Here is a 24,943-nt window from a genome sequence, read left to right on the forward strand (position 1 = left end):
AATGGCCCTAATATCCTCAGGGTCCTAAGTCCCATCTCCTACCAGGGCTGGTCTCACGGGGGTGTGACTGACTACTCTGTGGGGTCCTGCACTCAGACGGGCCCCACACACGGCTTAACGCTCTGCTGCATGTGAACTATTCTTTATAACTGTTGAATGAGGGTCCCACATTTTTATTTATAATAGACCAAAACAAAACAAAAAATTACGTAGCCAGCCTTGTCTCCTACCCATAATGATACAGTGATCATTAGCAACTATGCAAAAGAATAATCTTGAAGGAATATGCACTAACGTATGAAAAGCAGGTTACCCCTCAATTTTCTCAGAGACTGAAGAATTGCTCAACTATCTACTTATGACCTTAGCTTACCCCTTCCGTGCTTAAGAAACGTGTTATTTCATCTGTAGAATAAGTACACTGAATTATAAATGCTAAGTCCCTTCCAATGGAAACAACCACACCAGTTTAATAAAACTAAAAAAAATAAAACCAGTTTAATAAAAACTAATAAAACACCAGTTTAATAAAACTCAGGACCTGAGCTTGCAAGAATAAGGTGTTGTCAACACACAGAATAAAAGACTACATGAAAATAATTCAGACCGTTAAATGGTCTGCTAGTCTGGTCAATGTGCTTAATTACATCTGAGCATTTAGTGGAAATTTAATTTAGTCATTCATTATTTTATCAAACATATACTCACCCATCATATCTATCCTTGTTTTTTTATAATTCCTTGTTATTTTTTATATTTTTATATATTTATAAAATTATATATATTTTATATATATAAATTCCTTGTTAATTATCACATCACTCTAGTAGACTTCAACCCCATAAAGACACTAACCCCATATTATCATATTCACATCTGTTGTCAGAGGACTTGAACATAGCAGATGCTCAAAAAATATTTGTTAAATGCAGGCATGAACAACTGAGAACCTACTACATGTCAAGTTTTATGGTCAGCGCTGGAGACCCAAAATTGACTAAGACAAGACCCCTACTCTCAGGAATATTCTAATGGGACACACAGAGAAAGAAGCAAACCATGACCGCCTGATAGAATCGATAATTTAACAGAAACATATTGAACATAGAGGACCAGGAGGAGTCCTTTCACTTTGGCTGGTGGTACTGTCACAGAGGAGACAGTGTGTGAGCTGAATCACAGAGCCTGAGCAGAGTCTAGATAAGTTAAAAAGAAAAAGGAGAGACAGAAAGAGAACATGCAAAGACACAGAAGTGAGATGGAAGTTACACGAGGAGAACTAGAAGTGGTTCAGGTTATGAAAACGACATCATCAATGGTGAGTGATTGGAAACAAAGAGAAATGAAAAGGAGCCACATATGAAGATCAGTTTTTGAATAATAAATTTATCTTGAAGGTTATGAGTCATTGTAGGCTTTTATATGTATTTTTTTTTTTACCAAGTATTTCTTTAAGTCGCTATTGAATTTGTTATAATATTGCTTCTGTTGTTTATGTTCTGGGTTTTTGTCTTCAGAGGCACATGGGATCTTCGCTCCCTGACCAAGGATCAAACTCACACCCCCTGCACTGGAAAGCAAAGTCTTAACCACTGGACCACCAGGGAAGTCCAAAGACACTGTAGGCTTTTAAACAGGGGGAAAGATCCACTTGGAGTTGTACTTTGAACGATCTCTGTCATCACGATATCTAGGGTACAGTGGAGTTTAGCTCCCAGATTTCTGGGTAAGAATTCTATATTTTTCTGTTCAATACTAGAGCAATGAATGCACATATCAACCACAGTGGGATAAAATGAGATAATTTTTGAGAACTCTCAGAGAAGCAAAGAAGATGAAAATGTGACCGTGAGTATGTAATTAGTGTAATTCTTGGCAACATGAACATCACGGCTCATAAAATAATAGCATCAGTAACAACAACAACAAAAAACTCACAAGATAAGTCCTGAAAACAAGTCATCAGTATAATAAAGAATAAATAGATAAAAGGGATTCAAAACGTCATGTGAACAATGCTGGTGACACATGTGAGGAGAAAGGAAGCAAAAGAACGGAGAACAACTGTATCGTTCAAGGTAAGTGATTTTTTTAAAAACATGGGTGGAGACCAATGTTTACTAAACATGAAAGATTAATATCAGCAGAGGAAGGAAGCTGTTTGTTTTTACTCCAAGAGGTCATGACAAACAATGGGGGGAAAAAGAACATAGGTTACCATAGAAACCCCATTTAAAAAATACTAAAGCAGACTTCACTACATCCAAGGAATTAAAAACATTACATAAAACATTTGTCTTTGACCCTGCTTGAGGCAGATGTCAATTCCTTCATTTCCCTGTTATTTACATTCATTGATTTGAGTAAGACAAACAGAAAATTCCTATTTGCCTTTCCTTAGAATCACGGCAAAACTGCATAGATTCTTACATGGTAACTTCTAAACTAAATGAATGCTTGATTAACTGAATCCTATGATTAACAGTTGCTTAATTAAATTACAAAATACCATGCAATGATCAGGAACTATGTATTTAGGTGTGAAAAACATAAAAAACAATGTTGTCAACATTTCTCATTAGCTCCAATTAGAAGGAAAATATAAGAGAAAAACAATAACCTAGGGTGTGTGAATTATTTTTGTAAGGCTCTTATGATATACGAGGAATTTATCACATGACATTTAAAGTCTAGCATTTTTCCCTGTATCAGTATCTATTACCTAAATTATACATTCATAAAAGTCTTAAGTTCAAGGACACCTGAACTTTTCTTATAGAGAACAATACACGACCCCAGGTCTGACTCAGCACAGGCAGGATTAAATAGCTACCAGCACAGTTACTGAAAGAATTCCCCTAAATGCCAACATAGGTTTCCCAAATTCAGTTACAGTATTTGGGGGAAGGGCTTCCCAAGTGGCTCAGTGGTAAAGAAGTTGCCTGCCAAGCAGGAGACCAGGGTTCAAGCCCTGAGTCAGGAAGATCCCCTGGAGAAGGAAATGGTGACCCACTCCAGTATTCTTGCCTGGAAAATCCCATGGACAGAGGAGCCTGGTGGGCTACAGTCCACGGGGTTGCAAAGAGTTAGACACGACTTAGTGACCAAATAACAACAGACCACTATTGAATGAAACAGCTATGGAAGTGCTCATTGCCTTTGCCTTGGGGAAGTGGGGCAAGAGGGCTAGACTTAGCAACTAGATAACAACCACCTACCACCTCAGTCTTGGTGGAAAATCCCAGAATCATCACAATGTTTCAGATAATACTGCTGCTGCTGCTGCTAAGTCACTTCAGTCGTGTCCGACTCTGTGCGACCCCATAGACGGCAGCCCACCAGGCTCCCCCATCCCTGGGATTCTCCAGGCAAGAACACTGGAGTGGGTTGCCATTTCCTCCTCCAATACAAATGCCCCTAAAATCATATTTTTATTAAGTCCCAAGCTAACTCAACAATGACCAAAGCAATGAAAAGAGATGACATCGACTCCATAAAGACTTCCTCCAAAACATGAGGGGAATGCTATTAGTTTTGTTATGTGGAATGAATCTAGAAAGATAAAGCCAAGGGAGGCAAGTGGAGCTTATGAGTGGAGGAGGCGTGCTGAGACATAAGAGTCACACAGGCATCCAAAACGGCATCAGTGGGCGCACCACTCTCACGAGGACAAACCTTCCTTGACAGCAGGGCCGCCAACTCCACGAGGATGGAGAACTGATTAGAGTCTGAGTGAGAGCTATTTCATCCTTAGGATGCAGTTTTGGTTGGGCTCAACATCAATACAGAATTAGATTTCATTAATACTTAAGGAATTGCTCGTATCCAATGAACTTCCAAGAACCTTGTAACTCTCTATGGGCAACACACAGGACCATTCTCTTATTCTTCCAGAAATGATTTTGAAACTATATGCATATGTCCTTGCACCAACTTGGGCCTGATATTTATGTATAAAAAACACACAATCTTTTTATATACTATAAACAATGAATCCTGCACATAATAAGAACATTAATGGTGAGAACATGGCTGATCACTCCCTCCTTGAACTCTCTCCACTCAGCTTCTGTTTTCTTTCTTCTGATCACATAGGCTGCAGCTCTCAGTCTCTGATGTGGGGCTCTCCTCAACCCCCAATGCTGGGTGTTCTATTTCTCTAACCTTTTTTCTATCTGTTCTTGCTCCCTGGGTGGTATCAGCCCATCTCACAGCTTTAAAAACTATGGGTGCCTATGATTTCCAAATGTTTTTTTTTTCCCCCAGCTGTGTATTCTCTCTTGACCTCTCCAATCACAGACACTCAATTACTGTCTTGAAGGTCCACCAGCCATCTAAAATGAAACATGTCCCCCCAAAGCTCTTGACTTTCTTTCTCAACCTTGTTCCCAACAGTCTTATGTCTTTCCTCATTTCCAGATGAAAAACGAAGGGGCTACCCTTCACTCTTCTCTCTCACAAACTACCTCAAATCCATCAGCAAAATCTTTCGGCTATACTTTCAAACCATATCTAGATTTTCACCACTTCTCTATCCACTGTTCAATATCTAGGCGAAACCATTCTTAGCTCTTCTGACTTACCAGAGTTGACTCTCCAGGCCTCCCTGCTTCCACTATTGAAAATCAGTATGATGTTAAGTATTTATATTAAATGCTCTCAAACGATAATTAGGAAGCATCCACATTATGAAGTGCACTGTGCTAATCAATGTATAGGGCAGCGGCAAGAATTTAACCTAACTTCTGCCTTCACAGTGTTTATCCTCTGAGTGGGTGGATTGGACACCACACATAACATAATGCAAAGCAGTACCAAACAGTGGACATAATAGTGCAACGGTATTTAGAAAGAGGGGAGAGAGTTTCCGATTGTATTGGCAGTAAGGTCTTCATCGCGGACACTGTGTTTAGATTGGGCCTTGAAGATAAGTGGAGTGTTAGGTGTACTCTTTCCCAACACTGTCCCAGCAGGAGACAGAAAAGTCATACATCTTGAGAGCACAGCTAGTGTCATTTGGCAGACATCTGGGGATAGGTAGAGGATTCAGAGGAGATAAACACTAGACAGTTAAGATGGAATTAGAATAGGATGCCAAGCCAAGAAGTTGGGATCTGATAGGGAGACCAAGAGTCTACGAAGAATTTCATCATGAATGTAGCAAAATTAGTAGTATGTTAATGAGAATTAATTTGGAGGCAAAGTGCAGGAATATTTTTTGTTTTATTGGTCAGCCTTAGAAACCCGTACGTTTAAAGGCCTGCCATACTGTATCAATAGCAAGAAAGTGCACCCACACCCCATGTCAAATACATTTATACATAAATAATTTGAATTGGCTGGATTTACATCTGACTAGTTCACATAATTTTAGCATTTGTAAACCCTTGTTAATTTTTATTTAGCAGTTTTCTTTTTCTATTTGAGAGTCCATATTTTTACAGGTCTTTAAACATCCTGAAGGCCCCAGGCACTTTCTCCATAGTGCACAGTAGATAAAAAGGCTCTGCAAAAGGAAAGGCTTCCAGGACAGGGCACTATACAAGTGTAAACACTGTGATACATTTAAAAGTAATAGGAGGGTGAGAAACGCTGGGCTGGAAGAAGCACAAGCTGGAATCAAGATTGCCGGGAGAAATATCAATAACCTCAGATATGCAGATGATACCACCCTTATGGCAGAAAGTGAAGAGGAACTAAAAAGCCTCTTGATGAAAGTGAAAGAGGAGATTGAAAAAGTTGGCTTAAAGCTCAACATTCAGAAAACTAAGATCATGGCATCTGGTCCCATCACCTCATGGGAAACAGATGGGGAGACAGTGGAAACAGTGTCAGACTTTATTTTTTGGGGCTCCAAAATCACTGCAGATGGTGACTGCAGCCATGAAATCAAAAGATGCTTACTCCTTGGAAGGAAAGTTATGACCAACCTAGATAGCATATTAAAAAGCAGAGACATTACTTTGCCAACAAAGGTCCATCTGGTCAAGGCTATGGTTTTTCCAGTGGTCATTTATGGACGTGAGAGTTTGACTATGAGGAAAGCTGAGGGCTGAAAAATTGATGCTTTTGAACTGTGGTGTTGGAGAAGACTCTTGAGAGTCCCTTGGACTGCAAGGAGATCCAACCAGTCCATCCTAAAGGAGATCAGTCCTGGGTGTTCCTTGGAAGGACTGATGCTGAAGCTGAAACTCCAATACTTTGGCCACCTGATGCGAAGAGTTGACTCATTGGAAAAGACTGTGATGCTGGGAGGGATTGGGGGCAGGAGGAGAAGGGGATGACAGAGGATGAGATGGCTGGATGGCATCACCGACTTGATGGGCATGAGTTTGAGTAAACTCCAGGAGTTGGTGATGGAGAGGAACCCTGACATGCTGTGATTCATGGGGTTGCAAAGAGTCGGACACGACTGAAGGACTGAACTGACCTGAACTGAACTGAATATATCTTTAGGAAGGAAAAATGTGTTTAAAGCACAGTAATTATAAAAACCATGTAAATATCTGAGGGGTCAATATAGTCACCCACTCAGGCTGGACATGTGTCCTTAAAATGATTTTATGGTCAAAACCCAATTCTGATTAAAACTCAGAAAAGATTTTTTAAAAGAAGGCAAATAAAGTAGGATCCAATTTAAATGGTTTCTTCCTTTGTTTTAGCATATGTTTTGACTAATTTCACCTTTAGTTCTTTAATTTAGAGATCATGATTTATCTATTCATTCATCAGATAGTTATTGAACTCATATGTTCTAAAGTGTCACTGTTTTGTGTCAAGCTTTGTGTTATATTTAAACTTGAGATGCTACCATATAATATCTACTATAAGAAGAAAGAGATTAAATTAAAAGGAGAAGTTCAACCTAGATGTGATAAATGGATCTTTGACACTACTTTGTACTTTAATAAGAGGAGTCATTAAGTCAGAGTAACAAAGTATAAAACTTAATCTTCAGGGCACTATAGAAAGTCAGAATTGTTACAAGATGACACACTTTCACTCTTCACACAATATTTAATGTGAAGTTAAAAGAAAATAGGTTATTCTATTATTCAGTCATCTTTTATTAGTCTGAGGTCTTTTATTTTTAACAGCAAAATGAACACAAAATAGTATCTGTAGGAAATACTATATGTAGCCAAAAAAGTTTAACATTGCTCCTAAAAACAATTTTAGGGGAAGGTCATGCTTATGTTTTTTGAACAGTTAGCAAATTTCATAGATATATCTCCAAAAGTAAATGTTACTTTCCTCATGTTTCTCTTTGAATTTATTCACAATGTTTAAAAATCAAAGCTTAGGGTCTTCCTTGGTGGCTCAGCGGTAAACAGTCCACCTGCTAATGCAGGAGACATGGCTTTGAGGGTTGATCTCTGGTCTGGGAAGATCCCACATTCCGTGGAGCACCTAATAAGCCCGAGCACCACAATAATTGAGCCTGTGTTCCGGAGCCCAGGAAGTGCAACGACTGAGTCCACGTGTGGCAAGTACCGAAACCCGCGCACCCTAGAGCCTGTGCTCCACAAGAGAAGCCCCTGCAACGAGAAGCCTGCTCACCACAACTAGGGAGCAGCACCCATTCTCCAAAACTAGAGAAAAGCCCTCGCACCAAAAAAGACCCAGCATAGCCAAAAAAAAAAAAAAAAAATCAAAGTTTAACCTTACAATCAACAATCCTTTTTTATTAAATTGATCCCCATGTGACACCCTAGCATGCCCATCTGGTCTTCTCTGGCATGTACCTCTTGCTCTACCAAGTTGCATGAATGTTACTCTGCCTTGAAATAATCAACACTGATACTTTACATAAAAATCTTTCTAGATGATCTTCAAATGAAAACAATGTAATTGATACAAGTCAATCAAGGAACCCTTTTAAAGCAAACATTATGCAGAATCCCTAGAGAAAGTGACAAAAGCCTGAACCTCTTGTCACTGTCTTAAAGAAATTTATGCTCTGAACAGTTCAACGTTTACTTTTTCAGATGTGATTATAAACAAAAGTAGCTTCCCAGGTGGCTCTAGTGGGAAAGAACCCACCTGCCAATGCTAGAGATGTAAGAGATGCAGGTTCGATCCCTGGGTTGGGAAGATCGGGCTTCCCTTGTAGATCAGTCGGTAAAGAATCTGCCTGCAATGCAGGAGACCTGGGTTTGATTCCTGGGTTGGGAAGATCCTCTGGAGAAGGAAATGGCAACCCACTCCAGTATTCTTGCCTGGAGAATCTCATGGACAGAGGAGCCGGGCAGGCTACAGTCCATACAGTTGCAAGAGTCGGAAACGACTTAGCAATTAAACCACCACCATAAACTAAAGTGGCTCCACGAGCTACCTGTTAAACAGATTCCCTTGGTAAGCCTTTAGGTTTCCTGCGTGGCTCAATGGTAAAGAATCCTCCTGCCAATGCAGGAGACATGGGTCCAACCCCTGAGTCAGGAAGATCCCCTGGAGAAGGAAATGGCAACCCACTCCAGTATTCTTGCCTGGGAAATTCCATGGACAGAGGAGCCTGGCGGGCTACAGTCTATGGGGTTGCAAAGAGTCAGACATGACTTAGCAACTAAACAACAACAGTAAGTCTTTTAAGAGCAGAAAATGTATGTACATATTATGTGCAATTAAAATTTAATGCCCTGTACTATGCCAGTGTCTACTGTTTTCCTTTATTTAAATATTAAAATGCTTATATTTAAATTGATGAAAGTTACAGAAACATTCATTTTTCTTATAACAGCAAATGAAATTCTGCATTGCAGTCTGTCTGCTTATCCATAATTCAGGATCCCAGACTAAAACATTAAGCCCAAACAAGCACAAATATTGGCAAAGGTGAAATATTGAACTGCTCCAGTAGGAGCTAACTTATGTCACAATCTGTGCGTGCGCTTTAATTTCCTAGCACTGGAAACAAAAACTAAAACAAAAAAAACAGACAACAATTATGAGTGTAAACTAAATAAGTAAGAGAAAAAAGCAACATCCATTATTCAGACTTCCATACTTTTTATTAGTTATTCATGGAGCTGATATGACAATAAAACCAAGAGAGGGGGAAAAAAAAAACAAAATTGAGTTATGTGGATAATCTATCCAGGCAAAGTAACAAGGATTCTAGAAGAATGTTCTTATGGATTTGAACTTTGAAAATACTAGTAGTAACTCTGATTCTATTTAAGTTAATAGAAATAAAAGAGTATATGATAGAAGACTGGTGTCTCACTCTTTGTGATCCCATGGACTATATAACCCACCCGGCTCTTCTGCCCGTGGGATTCTCCAGGCAAGAATACCGGAACGGGTAGCCATTCTCTTCTCCAGGGGATCTTCCCAACCCAGGGATTGAACCCGTGTCTACCGCACTGCAGGCAGATTCTTTACCATCTGAGTCACCAGGGAAGCCCGAAAGAAATTTACTTTTCCTCAAAGAAATTTCAGTCATTTGTCTTAATCATCTGGGCAATAATGGCAGCACCCCCTCTCCCCCAGTTTATTATTAGGATTTTGATCACTGGTTTGGAGATTCTAACAGGCAAGAACAGTTACTCAGTACCCCTGGAGGAAGACAGATCTCCTCCATCAGGGGAGGCTGACTCTTATCTGGGCTCAGAGCAACAGTAGAGCTGAGATGAGAAGGAGACCTCTCCGGCTGAATCAGCAGAATTAACCCAAGAGATCAGTAGGTTAGCAGAGAAGTCCTCCTGATCAACTTTCCTTCCACCTCTGCCGTTTGGCTTCCACTAATGCAGGTGAGATGCGTAGCATTTTGTAGCTGAGCAGACCTTACATTTCGCTGTCACCAATTAACCTATTTTATGAAGTACTTGATGCTAAAAGTTAATGATACCTACTGCAAAGGAATTTTCTCTCCTGAATTGTAAGACTTACTGTTCCAAATGTGTCAGGTACCCTTAAGACATGTTATAACTCTTTCTTATACTACAAAGGAAAAAAAATTATACAGCAAGTATAGTCCATTATGTAATATAATGACTAGCTTTATACAGTACAGAATATATTAAACAGTTAACATTCCTCCCCAAATTTGCGAGATGAGCCCAATGTGTGACAAGCCGTTAGACTTGCATCTTCTCGTCCAATTTTCTTCCACGACTACTGGGACAGTTTGTCATGCGACAGTGTTCATAGCTTTAAAAACACTTTTGTCTATTATTTCACGGAGCTTGCCAACAATCGTGAGAGGGCGAAGCAAGGTGAAAACAGCCCACCTTTTGCAAGTGGGCTCCCTAGATGTGAATTAGGACATTTATCATCACAGGCGTAGGGTGGGGTGAGGGTGGGGCTCCAGGACTTTCCCACACTTCACTCACCTCTCAAGAAAAACCTCTTATGGCTCCACCCCCAAGAACAAACAAAACACTGAGGCATGGTACCCTTCTCTCTCCTCTCACCCCTAAACATTACCTTAATTAAATATTTCTACTGAAGCACAGTCACTACACAATGTGATATATTATACGTATATAATATGGTGACTCACAGTTTTTAAAGGTGATACTCCATCTTTCTGGTGGGAGAGACTGCCTGTGGGTCTTGCTCTGGTGGGCAGGGCTATGCTCCTTAAATCCAATTTTCTGCTGCTGGCTGGGGCTGTGTTCTCTCCCTGTAGTTTGGCCTGAGGCAGCCCAGTCCTGGAGTCTGCAGACTCTACGGTAGGGCTAATGCTGACCTCCTTTAAGAGGACTTATGCCAACACACCACGCCTCCCAAGATCACTGCTGCCAAGCCCCTGACCCCAGTTTGGACAGTGGCAGGCCGCTGTCAACTCCACCCATAGCTATCATAAACCACCGGCTAATTACCCTGTGGGCTACAACACGTCCTTGTAGATTTCTTGTTTTCTACATAGCAGTTTGTAGCTTTTACTCTCCTGGCTTTATACTGCCCCTCCCCTCTGCCTTCTCCCCACTGGTAACCACTAGTTTGCTTTCTATATCTGTGAGTGTGCTTCTTTTTTGTTATATTCATAGTCGTTGCAATTGTTTAGATCCCACATATAAGTAATATCCTATGGCACTTGTCTTTCTCTGCCTGATTTATTTCACTTAGCAGAATGCCCTCCAAGTTCATTCTTGTTGCTATACTACAAAAAGTAAATAAAATAAAACACTGAGGCATGTATCTTCTTCTCCTCTCATCCCCAACCACTACCTTAATAAAAGAACTTTCATTCAAACCAAAGTATAAAGAGTTAGCATGTTCATAGGACCACAATCTGATTCTGAATCAAGTGTTTTGAAATTTACTGTCTGCAGCTTTCCATTGTTGTCAATATGTATCTTATCCAGAGAAATTTCACATTTAATCACTCAAAGGATAATCTGCTTTATTACCTAATTATCTTCCTCACACTTTTGCTTATCAATCCATCATTTTGAAGCTGAGGTTACTGAGGCACAAAATGGTTCAGTCCTTTGCACCCAGGCAGACATAGACAGCGGACTGGAACTCCAAGTTCAGTGTTCCATCCGCCCAAGAAAAGATACACAACTTAAACTGCAGATCCTTGGCAATGGACAAACCCAAGCGGAGGTTTTTTCAGCCTCCGGAGGAGGTTTCTGCACATACTAAGCAATGATCAGTCTTTCAGCCAACCAGGTTCTTTCCAGCAGGACAAGTGGGATTTTTCAATAATCAACGTGAAACAAATGCCACTTGCGCTGATGCATCACAAATCAGCCCAGGCAGACAAATGTGGGTTGGGGGATCACACAACTGCATCTGACTGCTTCAGTCAGATTGCTGGTCTCTGTCCAGGCAAGGAAGACATTCAGCTCCACTGATCACCGGATTTTCTATAACTGGAAGCATGTACCAGGCCACGAACACCCAGATGGAGTAGTTCGGTCTGTATTTGAAAGTCAGAAGTGCCCAACTGGAAATGACCACAATGTACATTAAATGCATTACTAGCAAGGAAAGTCGGGCTTTCCCACTTAATGTGATGGCTATGGTGCCAAACCACATGCTCACTGGCTGGGGACACTAGAAAACCTAAAAGCCAAGCTACTGCATTATGTTCAAGCTCTCTCGACAAAGATTAGGGCAAAACCTTGCTAAGTATGGGTATTTTTATATCCTGAAAATAGCCACGTGAAGCCTGAGAGGAGTGACGACTGTGACAAAGAAGTAGTATTTTTATATATGCGTACATGATTTTTTTATTGATTCTAGGAATACACATATTAAAGAAAATGCAGAATTAGACATTCATCTATCAGCTGCATAACATTTCACTGCTAACTCTCTTCTGTAAAACAGTTTGCCGTCTGAAAAAGAACACAGGTAAGGGATGTGGTTCCAGCCCATCCAGGGCTACTAGTCATTAACCTCATCACATCCCGTGACCCCTCTGGATCACTCTGTCTCTTTTTACTTACAGACTTTCTAAATGTCTAAGAGCTTTCTCCCTGGGATAAGTGAACCACTTGACTTTAGCACACAGCTAACTGTTCACCACAGTCATGATATCCTTATCAGGGCCTTGTCACGGCGCTGCATCTTCATCGCTTATTGAAGGACAGTTTGCCAGTAACTCGGAATTCCCACATGGACACTGGTCTAAGAGCCAGTAAGGTCACACTCATCCAGACACAAAACCGAAACAGGAGCTTTGTCTTTTTTTCTACTTAAAGAAGACGGCATCTTAAAATAGCGTGGATACTAGTCTGAAAACACTAGGATAAAAGCCATTATTGTTATTCCCTTGCTGCAGTTTCATAAAATTGAATAAAAAGGCAAGCAAATTTGGAAAGAATCTGAGGTAAGTCAGTACTGCAAATTTAGAGCCGCTAATAAAATAAAACCAAAAACCCTCGAAGCATTTTTTACCTTGCAGCCTCTGCATCACGTTGGCGATGTCCCGAGGGGCCCGCGAGGCTGCCCTGGAAGCGGCCATGGCTGCCCCTGAGGGTGGAACCACCGCAGGAGACTCTGTGTCTGGCGCGGTGCGGCCCTAGACCACTCCAGAAAACATACTTGAAATTCTCCAGTTCTTTCAAGTGACAGACGATTGCGGAGTCCCAGGCACTCACAGCAGTCCTGGAGTTAATCTCCCAGAGGTCCAGCCACTTCTTTTTCTTCTCTTGCTTTAAGACTGTCTCCTTAAATGAACTCAGGATCCTGAAAACCAAATAGAAAAGGTTCAATATTAAAAAAAAAAAAAAAATCAATACAGGTCACCCAAGTGCAAAAAAGTAGAGCTATATTTATTCAGTTTGAAGAGATGATTCATTACCAAGTGAAATAACTAATGTAAAAATACTTAAAAATCTACAAAGTGGTAGGCAAATATGAGGGCTTCCTAGGTGGCTCAGTGCTAAAGAATCTTGCCAATGCAAGAGATGCAAGAGGCGCAGGTTCAATCCCTGAGTTGGGACGATCTCCTGGAGTAGGAAATGGCAAGCCACTCCAGTATTCTTGCCTGGAAAATTCCACAGACAGAGGAGTCTGGCAGGCTACAGTCCATGGGGTCTCAAAGACTTGGACCCTACTGAGCACGGCATAGCACAGGCCAAGTGTGAGAAATTCCCATGATGCTTGATAAAATAAACAAATACTTGAAACATACACAATAAATTTGGCTGCTAAAAGGAGAAGTGCTCACTTTTTTCCATGTTTTCTTTTTAAACTAGTCTTTTTTTTTTTTAACCAATCTATGAAATTAAAAGTACTTTTAGCCAAAACACCAAACATTTCTCAATATCCACAAGTTCTCTTATCTGGGCTATTTTAGCCAGCTTTGCACACTTGTTTTGTTTGACACTTTTCAGGAATGAGATCAGACCTTAGCTCCTAAAATTTGATGAACTGAAACAGGACAAATATAAAACTTGCTGTTCAATTGCTAAGTCCTGTCTGACTCTTTGTGACCCCATGAACTGCAGCACTCCAGGCCTCCTTGTTGAGTTTGAGATTCTGTCATTTAAGAAGACAAATGGGTTCGATTTAGCTTTTCCCTCCCCTTAGGAAGATTCTGAAGTAAATTGTAAGGCTGTGGTGGGGTAGGGTGCCAAGCAAGAGAGGACAATTTTCTTCTAACCTCTTCCTGAATTCTCTGCTTTGGTCAAGTTTAATTCATCATGTTGGACTGGGGAAGTAAAAAAAGAAGTAGGAGAGCAGTTGATGAAATCCTGACGTTGAGACATGTGCTTTGAACAAGGATTTCCTAACCCTGCTGCTGCTGCTAAGTCACTTCAGTCGTGTCCGACTCTGTGTGAACCCATAGACGGCAGCCCACTAGCCTCCTCCATCCCTGGGATTCTCCAGGCAAGAACACTGGAGCGGGTTGCCATTTCCTTCTCCAATGCATGCATGCATGCTAAGTTGCTTCAGTCATGTCTGACTCTGGGCGACCCTATGGACAGCAGCCCTCCAGGCTCCTCTGTCCACAGGATTCTCCAGGTAAGAATACTGGAGTGGGTTGCCATTTCCTTCTCCCTTCCTAACCCTGGGGTTGACTGAAGAAGAGGTCTTGCCATGAAAACAATAATTAATGACAGAAAGAAAAAGAGCGTGAAAAATGCACACAGAGAAAGAAATTTAACCAAGACGCCAAACCAGGGGGGCCGATGTGAACATGACACTTTTACAATTCATACTCATCTCTGGGCTATGATGATGAAGGTGAAGAAAGGAAATAGGGTATGGCAGGGGAGAAGGGCAAAAATAAAACTGTAAAGAAAACACAGTTCCTCTGTGTGGGATGGTCCACTTTTAGCAAGGAAATAAAAAGAGTCTGTGAGGGCAATCAAACATCATAAGGTAAACGTGTGGTCATAAAACCTGCAATATTTATGAAGAATTGGTTAAGTAATAAATACAGTGTAATTACAGATTACAATGGCTTTTTCAAATGGCATTAATACTAGTATATACAGGTACCTGGCTGAATTGTATGAATAAGCTGAGAGCCTCGTTTTTAGACCACCACTTTATAAAGGATATAAAACACTGTACCCTGCTGCTACCTTGCACATTTCTGGGGCCAGAAAGGGTGTACCGGCCATTTAACGAGTTAGGGGGCTGCGGTGCAGTGAACAGCATTACCTCATAAGAAGGTAAAGACAGATTTCTCTTGGCTACTTGCAAAAATACTGGAAGTAGGACCCAATATCTTGCAGCTTCTGAGCTAGAGAGGTTCCTGTGTGTGGGCAGCTCCCCCAGGGATTCTTAGAGAAGAAATAATTACTACCAGCCAGCCCTCATCCATCAAGATCTTAGTCCTCCTGGAGCTGTGTGGCCATTACTAGCATCCATGTCCTGGGGAAAAGCATTCCACCAGCCCACATACCAAAGCTACCTTAATTTGAAGACTGATGGACAGTGAGCAATGCCCGAAGGATCTTACCAAAGGCTTTCCTAAGCTGTTACAAATTAAGGTTCTCCAAATACAAGATGATAACTTTCTGAAGTCTAGCTAGCTAGCTACAGATATACTAGGTAGAAATGAGGGAAGAAATTCATTTTAATTTAGCTACCCCACGCCAGGCCCTACTCAGCACTGGATTTCACAGATGATTAAGACAAGGCCCCTACGACCATCAATCAAGAATTAGAGAATTAAAAGGGATTTCTTTATGCCATTGCCTTACAGATCACCATGCTCCTATCTCTTCCAGATCATGTTCATCTTCTCAGTGGAGTGATACTGAAATAGCTCCTCTCTCCCTCACTCTCTCTGTCTCTCTCTTTATTTTGATACCACATTAAACTCAAAGCAAAGTTTAAAGCGAAGAGGAACTAAAAAGCTTCTTGATGAGGTGAAAGAGGAGAGTGAAAAGCTGGCTTAAAACTCAACATTCAAAAAACTAAGATCACAGCATCCAGTCCCATCACTTCTTGACAAACAGAAGGGAGAAAAGTGGAAACAGTGACAGACTTTCTTTTCCTGAGCTCCAAAATCACAGTGGACCATGACTGCAGCCATGAAATTAAAAGACGCTTGCTCCTTGCAAGAAAAGCTATGACAAACGTAGACAGTGTATTAAAAAGCAGAGACACTACTTTGCCAACAAAGGTCCATATAGTCAAAACTACGGTTTTTCTGGTAGTCATGTAGGCATGTGACAGCTGGATCATAAAGAAGCCTGAGTGATGAAGAATTGATGTTTTTGAACTGTGGTGTTGGAGAAGACTCTTGAGAGTCCCTTGGACTGCAAGGAGATCAAACCAGTCTATCCTAAAGGAAATCGACCCTGAATATTCATTGGACGGATTGATGCTGAAGTTGAAGCTCCAATAGTTTGGCCACCTGATGTGAAGAACTGACTCACTGGAAAAGACCCTGATGCTGGGAAAGATTGAGGGCAAGTGGAGAAGGGGGCAACAGAGGATGAGATGGTTGGATGGCATCACTGATTCAATGGACATGAGTTTGAGCAAACTCCAGGAGACAGTGAAAGACAAGGAAGCCTGGCATGCTGCGGTCCTTGGGGTCACAAAGAGTTGGATATGACTTAGCAACTGAACAACAAAATTAAGCTCAGAATTTCTCTGAGTCCAACTTTAGTTGATGTACCTGGTCTTACTTCCACAGTATAACTAATGCATTCTGAGTGTCATGGTTCAATGCTAGAGAAACAGGATGAATATGACACATAACATATTGCTTGAGGAACTTAGAAACATAGAAAAGATAATAAAACAAAAAACCACGTCTAAGTGCAAATACAGAAATGAGGGATACAAAGGATGGACACTAAACCAATCTGGAGGTTCTGAGAGTGTCCTGGGAGGGAACAGCTTCTGCCCTGGGCCTTGGTAAGGGTGTTAGAGTTAATCAGGTGAAAAATATGGGATGCATTCCAGGCAGAATGAATAACTTGAGCAAAGACATGGACACAGGAGACAGCTTGACCAACAGCCAGATAGTGAGGGACTCGACCAGGTGACATTCTGGAGCTGAGACTGGAGAAGGAGGGAGCAGCCAGATGGCTGAGTGCTCTGCTCAGAAGTAGGTTCTGAGTCCCCAGGAGGCAGCAGGAAACCCCGAGGGATTTTAAGCTGGACGTGATCACACCTGCAATTTAGATTATCCTGGCTACATTTTTAAAGGGTGTATTTGAGGTTGACAACACAAAGTTCCAGGAAGAACAGCTGGGAAGGCATCTCAGGGACTCAACTGGAACATGATGAGACTGTACAGGACAGTGAATGAATGGAGGGTAAAAATCCAAAAAAATCTTAAGGAGGCAAGATATGCAGGACTTGGTGATTGGTGGGGGAGGGGAGACGGGAAGTGGGAGGTGGGGCCGTCAGGGGATCTAGGGGACTCTCAGGGCTCTGACTTGAGATTCTGTGTGGGTCATGGTGCCATGGACTGCGATCAGCACCAGAGCAACTATGCAGGCTGTTATTTCTCCAAACTCTGCCTTCCATACCCTCACATCCTTGCTGAACAGTTTCTTAATAACTCCTTCACACTCTCAGCTAATCTAACCCAAAGGCTTGCTGGACCCAGGACCCACACTCTGTATGAAGCCACACCCAGCCACAGAACAATTTCAGCAACTCCCTCCATTCCTTCCGCACCAACAATCCACACTCTGATAAGCACTATTCATCTCACATCCCTGACCAATTAGTCTTGTCTCCGTCTAACCAGACTGTGGATTTTTCAGAGGCACAGAGATTACAACTATTATTGCTTTGCCATCCCACCCACTGATATTAACTAAATCCCTGAACACATCCAAGCCCTTCAAACACATTTCTGTTTTATTGAACAACCTTCACATTACTTTACCTCTGCAGGAAAACCCCCAGAAAACTCATTCCTCCCCACAGCAAAAGACATTGATGCAACATCCTTCCCTTTTTGGGCATGAGATTAAATATTCTGCTTTCATCATTCATGTACACACACATTTCCTATTTTGGGAAATTCTTATATCTTGCTCTTTGAAGTGAAGTGAAGTCGCTCAGTCATGTCCGACTCTGTGACTCCATGGACTGTAGCCTACCAGGCTCCTCAATCGACAGTCCATGGAGTTTTTCAGGCAAGAGTACTGGAGTGGGTTGCCATTTCCATCTCCAGGGGATCTTCCCGACCCAGGGATCAAAAGGGAAAAATATGTCCCTTGAATTTGATAAGAAATTTCAAACAGATCAAACAGTGATCATAAGAGGAGGTTTTTACAAGATATGTGCTCGGGAGGTTAGAAGACATGAGTTTAGACTTAGCTTTGTCCTGACTGGATTTCCTTGGTGGCTCAGACTGTAAAGAGTCTGCCTGTAAGACAGGAGACCCGGGTTTAATCCCTGGGTTGGGAAGATCCCCTGGAGAAGGGAATGGCAACCCATCCGGTATTCTTGCCTGGAGAATTTTCTGGGACAGAGGCAACAATCCATGGGATCACATAGAGTCAGACACAACTGAGTGACTAACACTTTGTTCTGACAATCAGGATGATTCTGAGCTGGTTTGGTGTAGGGAGGTTCTCAGCAACGTCCTCAACAACCCCCTGACATGTGGAGGATGGTCCCCAGAAAGGCACAGACTCTAGACTAAAAAGACATGGAAGTGACTCTTAATTCTGCCTCTTCCTGTCCATGTGGGCATGACCTACAGAACTAGAGCATCAGAGGAAGGCCCAGCCCCATGAGTGAGCTCACTACTCCCAGGGTAATTAACAGTTTTTAATTGGGTGCAATATACCGTAGGGGTTAGGGGAGGAAGAGGCAGAAGGGGACGGGAAGGGAGAATTAGAGAGACACTGAGGGGTCGTGGACACACTAGCAGTCTTGGGACCACTTCCAAATCCTCTCCAGAGAAGGAACTAAGATTACAAAGTGGCAAGCAACATCCCCTATACCTAGCAGAGAGGTGAGATTCCTGTATTTATGATTTCATACAGAAATGCACTGAGAATTCACATGTAAAGGACACGCTAGTACTGGGTAAATAGCAGTAAACAAGATAGATAAGCCCCCTTAGAGTTTGTGTACCAGAGGGAAAGATGATATAAACAGTATTACAACAAAGTAGGTCATGTATTGTAATGGAAAAATGCAGGGTACTGTGGGAGCAAAGAGAACATCCAATCAATACCATCTGCTGCATTTATTGTGTGGGCTACAGAGGGAATTTAGACTATCTGCTATCTGGGATCCTCCTGTCTGAACAATGGGCTCTTCTTAACCCCCACACCTGTGAAAAGCACAGGAGGAATCATCACAACTTGACTTTTCCAGTCTCTAAGCAGAATGGACAACTGAATGCTAAAGCAGTCTCCTGTTTGTGCTATTAAAAAAGAATTCAGTATCATCCCTGAATATTCACTGGAAGGACTGATGCTGAAGCTGAAGTTCCAATACTTTGGCCACCTGATAAGACAAGCCGGCTCATTACAAAAGACCCTGATGCTGGGAAAGATTAAAGGCAAAAAGAGAAGGGGGAGGCAGAGGATGAGATGGCTAGATAGCATCACCAACTCAATGGACATGAATTGGAGCAAACTCGGGGAGACACAGAAGGACAGGGGAGCCTGGCCTGCCGAAATTCATGGGGTCACAAAGAGTTGGACACAACTTAGCGACTGAACAACAACACTAGAAGAAACACTGCTAAGCCACAAGACTATATCTTCAAGCAATGCAACAAGTTTTTAAGTATTAGGAAACTACAGTAGAAAGTTACAACCTCTGCAACAACCAGAAATGATATGGCTCATTTCTAGGTGTAAAAGATAGAACTGAGACCATAAAAAGCTACATAGGTTCACAGCTGTATGTAGTAGCACTTCATTAGATGTCTCAACATGTGCAACAGCACTCCCGTTAAAATCCACTATTAAACAAAAATTTTAAAACCTAATGAATACATTTTAACACCCCCTTCTAGCAGCCCTTAGCCAGAGTGAGTCACATAGTGTCTTATTTTACATTTAATTATTGTTTTTCTCTCTGCATCCTTTAGCTATGATACTAATTAATGAATACCAAGACAGCTAAATGGCGGGGAAAAAGAGGGATATCCTGTAGTTACTACAAATATATTACTAACATCTGTGTACTGGCTATCAGTGTGTGGTGCTGGTTATTATTCACTATTATGAATGTTGCACCTCCCCCCAAGATGGCACAGTGGTAAAGAATCTGCCTGCCAGTATCGGGGGATGTGGGTTTGATCCCTGGGTTGGGAAGATCTCTGGAGAAGGAAACGGCAACCCACTCCAGTATTCTTGCCTGGAGAATCCCATGAACAGAGGAGTCCATTGAGTTGCAAAGAACCGGACTCGACCGAGCACCCATGACCCATGAATGTTACAAGGGTAACAAACAAAAATTGGTCCTGTCCTTGGAAGAACAAAAATATGCAGAAATAACTAAAAAAAAAAAAAGTACAGAGCTGATGTGCATGACAGATACTGTGTCGTGACTGAACTTTTTTCGGTCAGCCTGGAGTGTAAATCCCGCCCAGAGATATCTGTTCCCTCCCCCCGGGCTTTGCCAGAGTCTAGACTGCACTTGGCGCCGAACAGACGCTCTCACTGGTTTAGAGCACAAGGAAGGATACATTTGACGCTTCTAAGAGAAGATAAGCAGATTTCCTCATAGGGGAGTCTTGGGTCCTCAGGACTGCAGCTGAGACCACAGGGTGTGGCTGCAGTCTGAGGCTGGTGGCGCCTGCCCTGCGGGAGAACTGTCACCAGCCTTGCCCACTCATGGGCTTCTTACATCCGGTTTCAGTGACACCTCCCTTCACCTCCAAGCAGCTGTGTGGGCTGCATAATTATCAGAAATCAGGTCTTATTGCAGCACCCTCTCCGCTGAACACAGAAATTCTTGAACATTTTTAAACAGCAAACCACCTTTTCCCAATCCTTACTCCTTTGCAGAGAAGAATCAAGTTGGCGGGGGGAGGGGGGGGTTATTCTTACAACAAAAAAGAAATAAACCATTTTGTGAAGAAATCAGTAGTTAAGACAGATAAAAGTGAAGCTCTAATGTAGTAACTGTGCAAGTATTTCCAAAAGCTAGCAATATTATTATCTGAGTCAGTCTGAGGCTGTGCCTTTATCTTCAGTGTGAAATAAATATATTCAGTCAGCATTGATCGGGCACTTTTGTTCTCAATTTGCCACAAAGTAATAAACAGACTCAAAAATGCAAGACAAAATAGCAATGCTGTTTATGACACCTTTCTGGTGATGTCAGGAACTTTTTATCCATCCTATTAATCTTCTTCCTCATGGAGAACAGCAAGCCTCTCCAAGAACAATCCTCATGACTCATGGTTAAGTCAGCATTTTATACAGATGGGGGTCATATTAACAACCTTTGCTTAGTCGAAAATTATCACACTTTCTTTTGCACAAGTCTGGCTCCTGCATACAAATGCTTTCTTTGGAAAAGTGGATCTCAGATGAAGACAAAAATAGACAAGCATTAAGGAAGAGGGAGGGGAAAAAATCATTCATTTTGAACTTTCTTAACATGCAGAGAAAAATTTCAGATGCATACAGGTTTTCTACCCCTCCAACGGAAAAGCTCAGAAAAGAACATTCTAGGATGCGAAACCTCACAGCTGGTGTCTCCCCCGTCCTCCGCACGCTCTCACCCCTCCAAGTCCACCCCCCAACCCCGCACCCCTGCTGAACCTGACTCTATTTATGAAAAAGGGCCTGAACTTGAAGCCTTTCAGATCTGTTATCCCAGACAGCCCTCCAAACCCCGTTTCCCAACCGGCTTTCTCTCCCTGATGGCTAATAGCTGCTTTATTTTACATTATTTTCCTGCCCTTTGCCATACACCTGCCGCTCGGTGAACCACCATTTCACAGAACTCCCTCTGGCAGTGATGCAAAAAAAATCTGTCTGAAACGTGTCTTTCTGGAAGGGAGATGAAAGTTATCTTGCCCTCTAGCGTAGGCTCCGCCTGCCTGCCATCGCAGGCGACAGCTGGAGTAGTCTGAAGCCCCGGCCTCTTCGGTGCTTCAAGCCCCCGGGGCTGCGCTACCCAAGTCCCCTCCCCCAGCCCTTCCTAAAATAGTCAGTGGAGGAAGGGAGGCTCCTGGAATTTGTTCAACGCCCTACATCTCCCATCCGATAGTAGCAGCAACCCCGATCGCAACAAGAGGGCGGCTGCCTTTTGCTTCTGCATTGCTGGACCCCAGGAGAAGTGCCACAAGCCGAAACGTCAAGTCGGGGAGGGGGGTGGATATTAATAGGGGTATCTACGTAGGAGATGCCGGCGGACGCCCCCATCTCCGGATCTCCCTGAGTACCACACACGTACGCACACCACCGCCACCATCACCACCTTCTCCCTCCCCGTTAAGCACGCACGACCCGAGCCTGCGAGTTCAAACTTGCTTACAATCTGTCTGCAATGTGTTCGGCTGGCACCCAAAGCCTCTCTCTTACCGTCGCTCTCTCTGGGGCTCGTCCAGGTGCCGGGCAGCGCAGCGAGGGAACCCGCGGCGGCGGGGCGCGCTGGGGGCCGACGGCGGTGGCGGGAGCCGGGGCGCGCGGCTGCGGGGCTTTGCGGGGCGCCGGGCGGCCCCGGTGACCGAGGACAGCACGCCGGGGGCCGCCTCCCCGGCCGGTGGCGGATCGGCCGCCGCCGCCGCGCTCCCGGGCCGCTCGCACACTCACTCACTCCTGCGCCCAGCCGCTCGGCGACTCTGCCCTCCCTCGGCGAGCGGGTCCTCCTTCCGGGTGCACCCGAGGAGGAGGGGGGGTTCAGGCCTCTCCCCAAGACCCGCCACCCCCCCGCACCCCCCCGCTCTGGGGTTCGGCTAGGGAAGGTCGGGGAGGCGGGTTCATCCCGCGGGCAGGTTCCCGACGCGGCCCGTGCGCCGCCACGCCCCTCCCCGCGCCCCGCGCCCGCGCCGGGAGCCCGGGATGCGCTGGTCCCCGGCACCGCTGGGGGCGGGCGCCCAGGCTCTCTCGCCCGCTTCCCTTACCTCCTGGAGATGCGCGGGCCGCCTCCAGCGTCTTGCTGCAGCGGCAAAGGCTTTCCGCGGCTCTCTTTCTCCGGGAGCCTTTCCACCCCGTCCACCTCCCCGGGGGTCGAGGAGGAAAGAAATGGCCGAGAGCGCCGGGAAGGAGATGCTCTGCCCCGGCTGCTAACTTTTGCCTGGGATTTCCACCGCCCGGCTGACCTTTCAGGGCAGAACCTGTCTTGAAAGGCTGGGGAGGTTCGCTGATGGTCCCAGGAAGGAAGTGATGCGGTTCACTGAGGACATTTCTCTGGCTCCTTTTCAATCAACTTTCGAAAAAGAGCCTAACGGCTGACCTCTTCCGTAACATGCAGTTTTAGGGAGACGGGTCAGACTATAGAGGCTTTTGTTCTTGTGGTTTATAAAGCTTCGATTTCCTGAGGAGACACCCGACCTCTTAATGATATTTCTTCTTGGTTTTTCGGCAAGATGACGCTGGAGAACTGCTTTCGGGTTCTTCCCTCGCGCTCTCGGCGAGTCTGTCATCACAAGTCCTTCTCAAGGTGTAGAGGAGATCCTGGGGTTGCCGGGTAGCCTCCTGAAGAATTTATTTTGTTGTGGTTTTATGGTCTCCAAGCAAAGTCAAACACAACCTCTCTTCACCAACCAGGAAGCCTAGGTCCGACAGGACTGTGGGCAACTCAATTAAATACAGCTATGTTGCAAGAATCTTAAAAATAATAATTACTCTCTCGAATTTTCGATCTGAACAAATAGTTTTTCCCGTTATCCACGTTTGCAGAATGGGAGGCTGGAGGAAGTTTTCCTTTGCTGCTGCCTTTCCCTAGCTCACTGTCAACACTCCAGTCTCGCTTTGCATTTTCTTCAGTCTTTTCTTTCTGGATTCTAACAAAATAATAATGTCTGAAATGAATCTAATGAGCTAATCTGATGTGCTATCTTTGCTTGTGTTTACATATTTTAGAGACCAAGGAATGAATCTCTAATTGCAGAAACTGGTTGCCCAGGGAGTCGGGCCTGGAGGGGGTGGTGTTGGGGGTCACTCTGAACATATCCTCTGCTTCAGGGTGACACCCCGCCTGGCTGCCCAGAACACCTCGTGAGGTGACCCACCGTAGCCTAATCGTGCAGTTACCACCCTCTGCCTGCATATGACTGCACTGAGATCCAAGCTGCAGGCCTGTCACTCAGGAGGAGAGCGTGAGAGGGTAGCTGAGCTCTTCCTTTCCATCTGTGCTTTCATCTAACCAACTCACTCACCAACTGAAACTCCCTCCCTAGACTTAGCTGCTCTTCTCCCAAGAGCAGACAGGCAGGAACCTAGGGCTTTCTGGCTGGCATTAGTAGCCTGATGAACTGAATGTCCACTCTCAGCTCATTTTTATCTTCCACCGAAGGACTAAGCACATCATCGACTTTTGGGAAAGGCTTGTCTTTTTTCATAACCCCCAGGGAAGTGTGTCGTAGCTTCATTATTCGACTATGTTGTTCAAACACCTACCATATTCTGAATATTGTCCTAACTGTTGGACCCACAATGGTAAATAAAACCAAACCTGGTTCCTGCCTTCACTGAGCTTCCAGTATAATCAGGAAGAGAGATATTCATCAAAAAACCATGCAAATAACTGTAAAACCCCAGCTTCCAAGAGAAGGCAAATACTTTGAGAGCCTCCAAGGAAAGGAATCAATTTAGTTTAAAGATCAGGAAGACCTTGCTAAGGAAGTGACTTTTGAACTGTGAGCAGCAGGAAAAGACACATGAACTAAGAGGAAGGCAGATAGACTGGGGTCTGGAATAATGCTCCAGGGCAAAGGATCCATGGAAGAAAAGCACAGGGTGCTTTTGAAGAAGTGAAAACCCACGGGACTGCAGAAGAGAAAGCAAGGGAGGGAACAGGAGCTTCAGGGGAAAATGGGCCCCTTGAGACTCAAAACAAAGCGAAGGGCAGATTGTGGAGGTCTTAAAAACCAGCCCAAAGAGATGGATCATTAGGGGACGTCTTTCCAGTGTTC

The 24,943-nt window shown here is 43.6% G+C and overlaps 1 protein-coding gene across 3 annotated transcripts in view; it reads right to left on the minus strand.

Annotated features, from left to right (window-relative positions):
* SYNE1 (spectrin repeat containing nuclear envelope protein 1) overlaps positions 1-23,112 on the minus strand; it is a 474,926-nt gene extending 451,814 nt beyond the window's left edge. For 2 of the 3 annotated variants that reach the window (XM_043457157.1, XM_043457156.1), the window contains exons 1-2: positions 22,931-23,112; positions 12,853-13,143 (exon numbers count right to left, since the gene is read on the minus strand). In XM_043457157.1, the coding sequence (XP_043313092.1) occupies positions 12,853-12,919 (67 nt within the window). In that variant the 5' untranslated portion in view covers positions 12,920-13,143; positions 22,931-23,112. The remainder of the gene's footprint in view (positions 1-12,852; positions 13,144-22,930) is intronic. The other variant, XM_043457158.1, reaches the window with a different exon arrangement.
* Positions 23,113-24,943: the final 1,831 nt, after the last annotated feature.

The sequence above is a fragment of the Cervus canadensis genome, chromosome 33 (assembly GCF_019320065.1).
Source record: "Cervus canadensis isolate Bull #8, Minnesota chromosome 33, ASM1932006v1, whole genome shotgun sequence".
NCBI classification, from domain to species: Eukaryota; Metazoa; Chordata; class Mammalia; order Artiodactyla; family Cervidae; genus Cervus; species Cervus canadensis.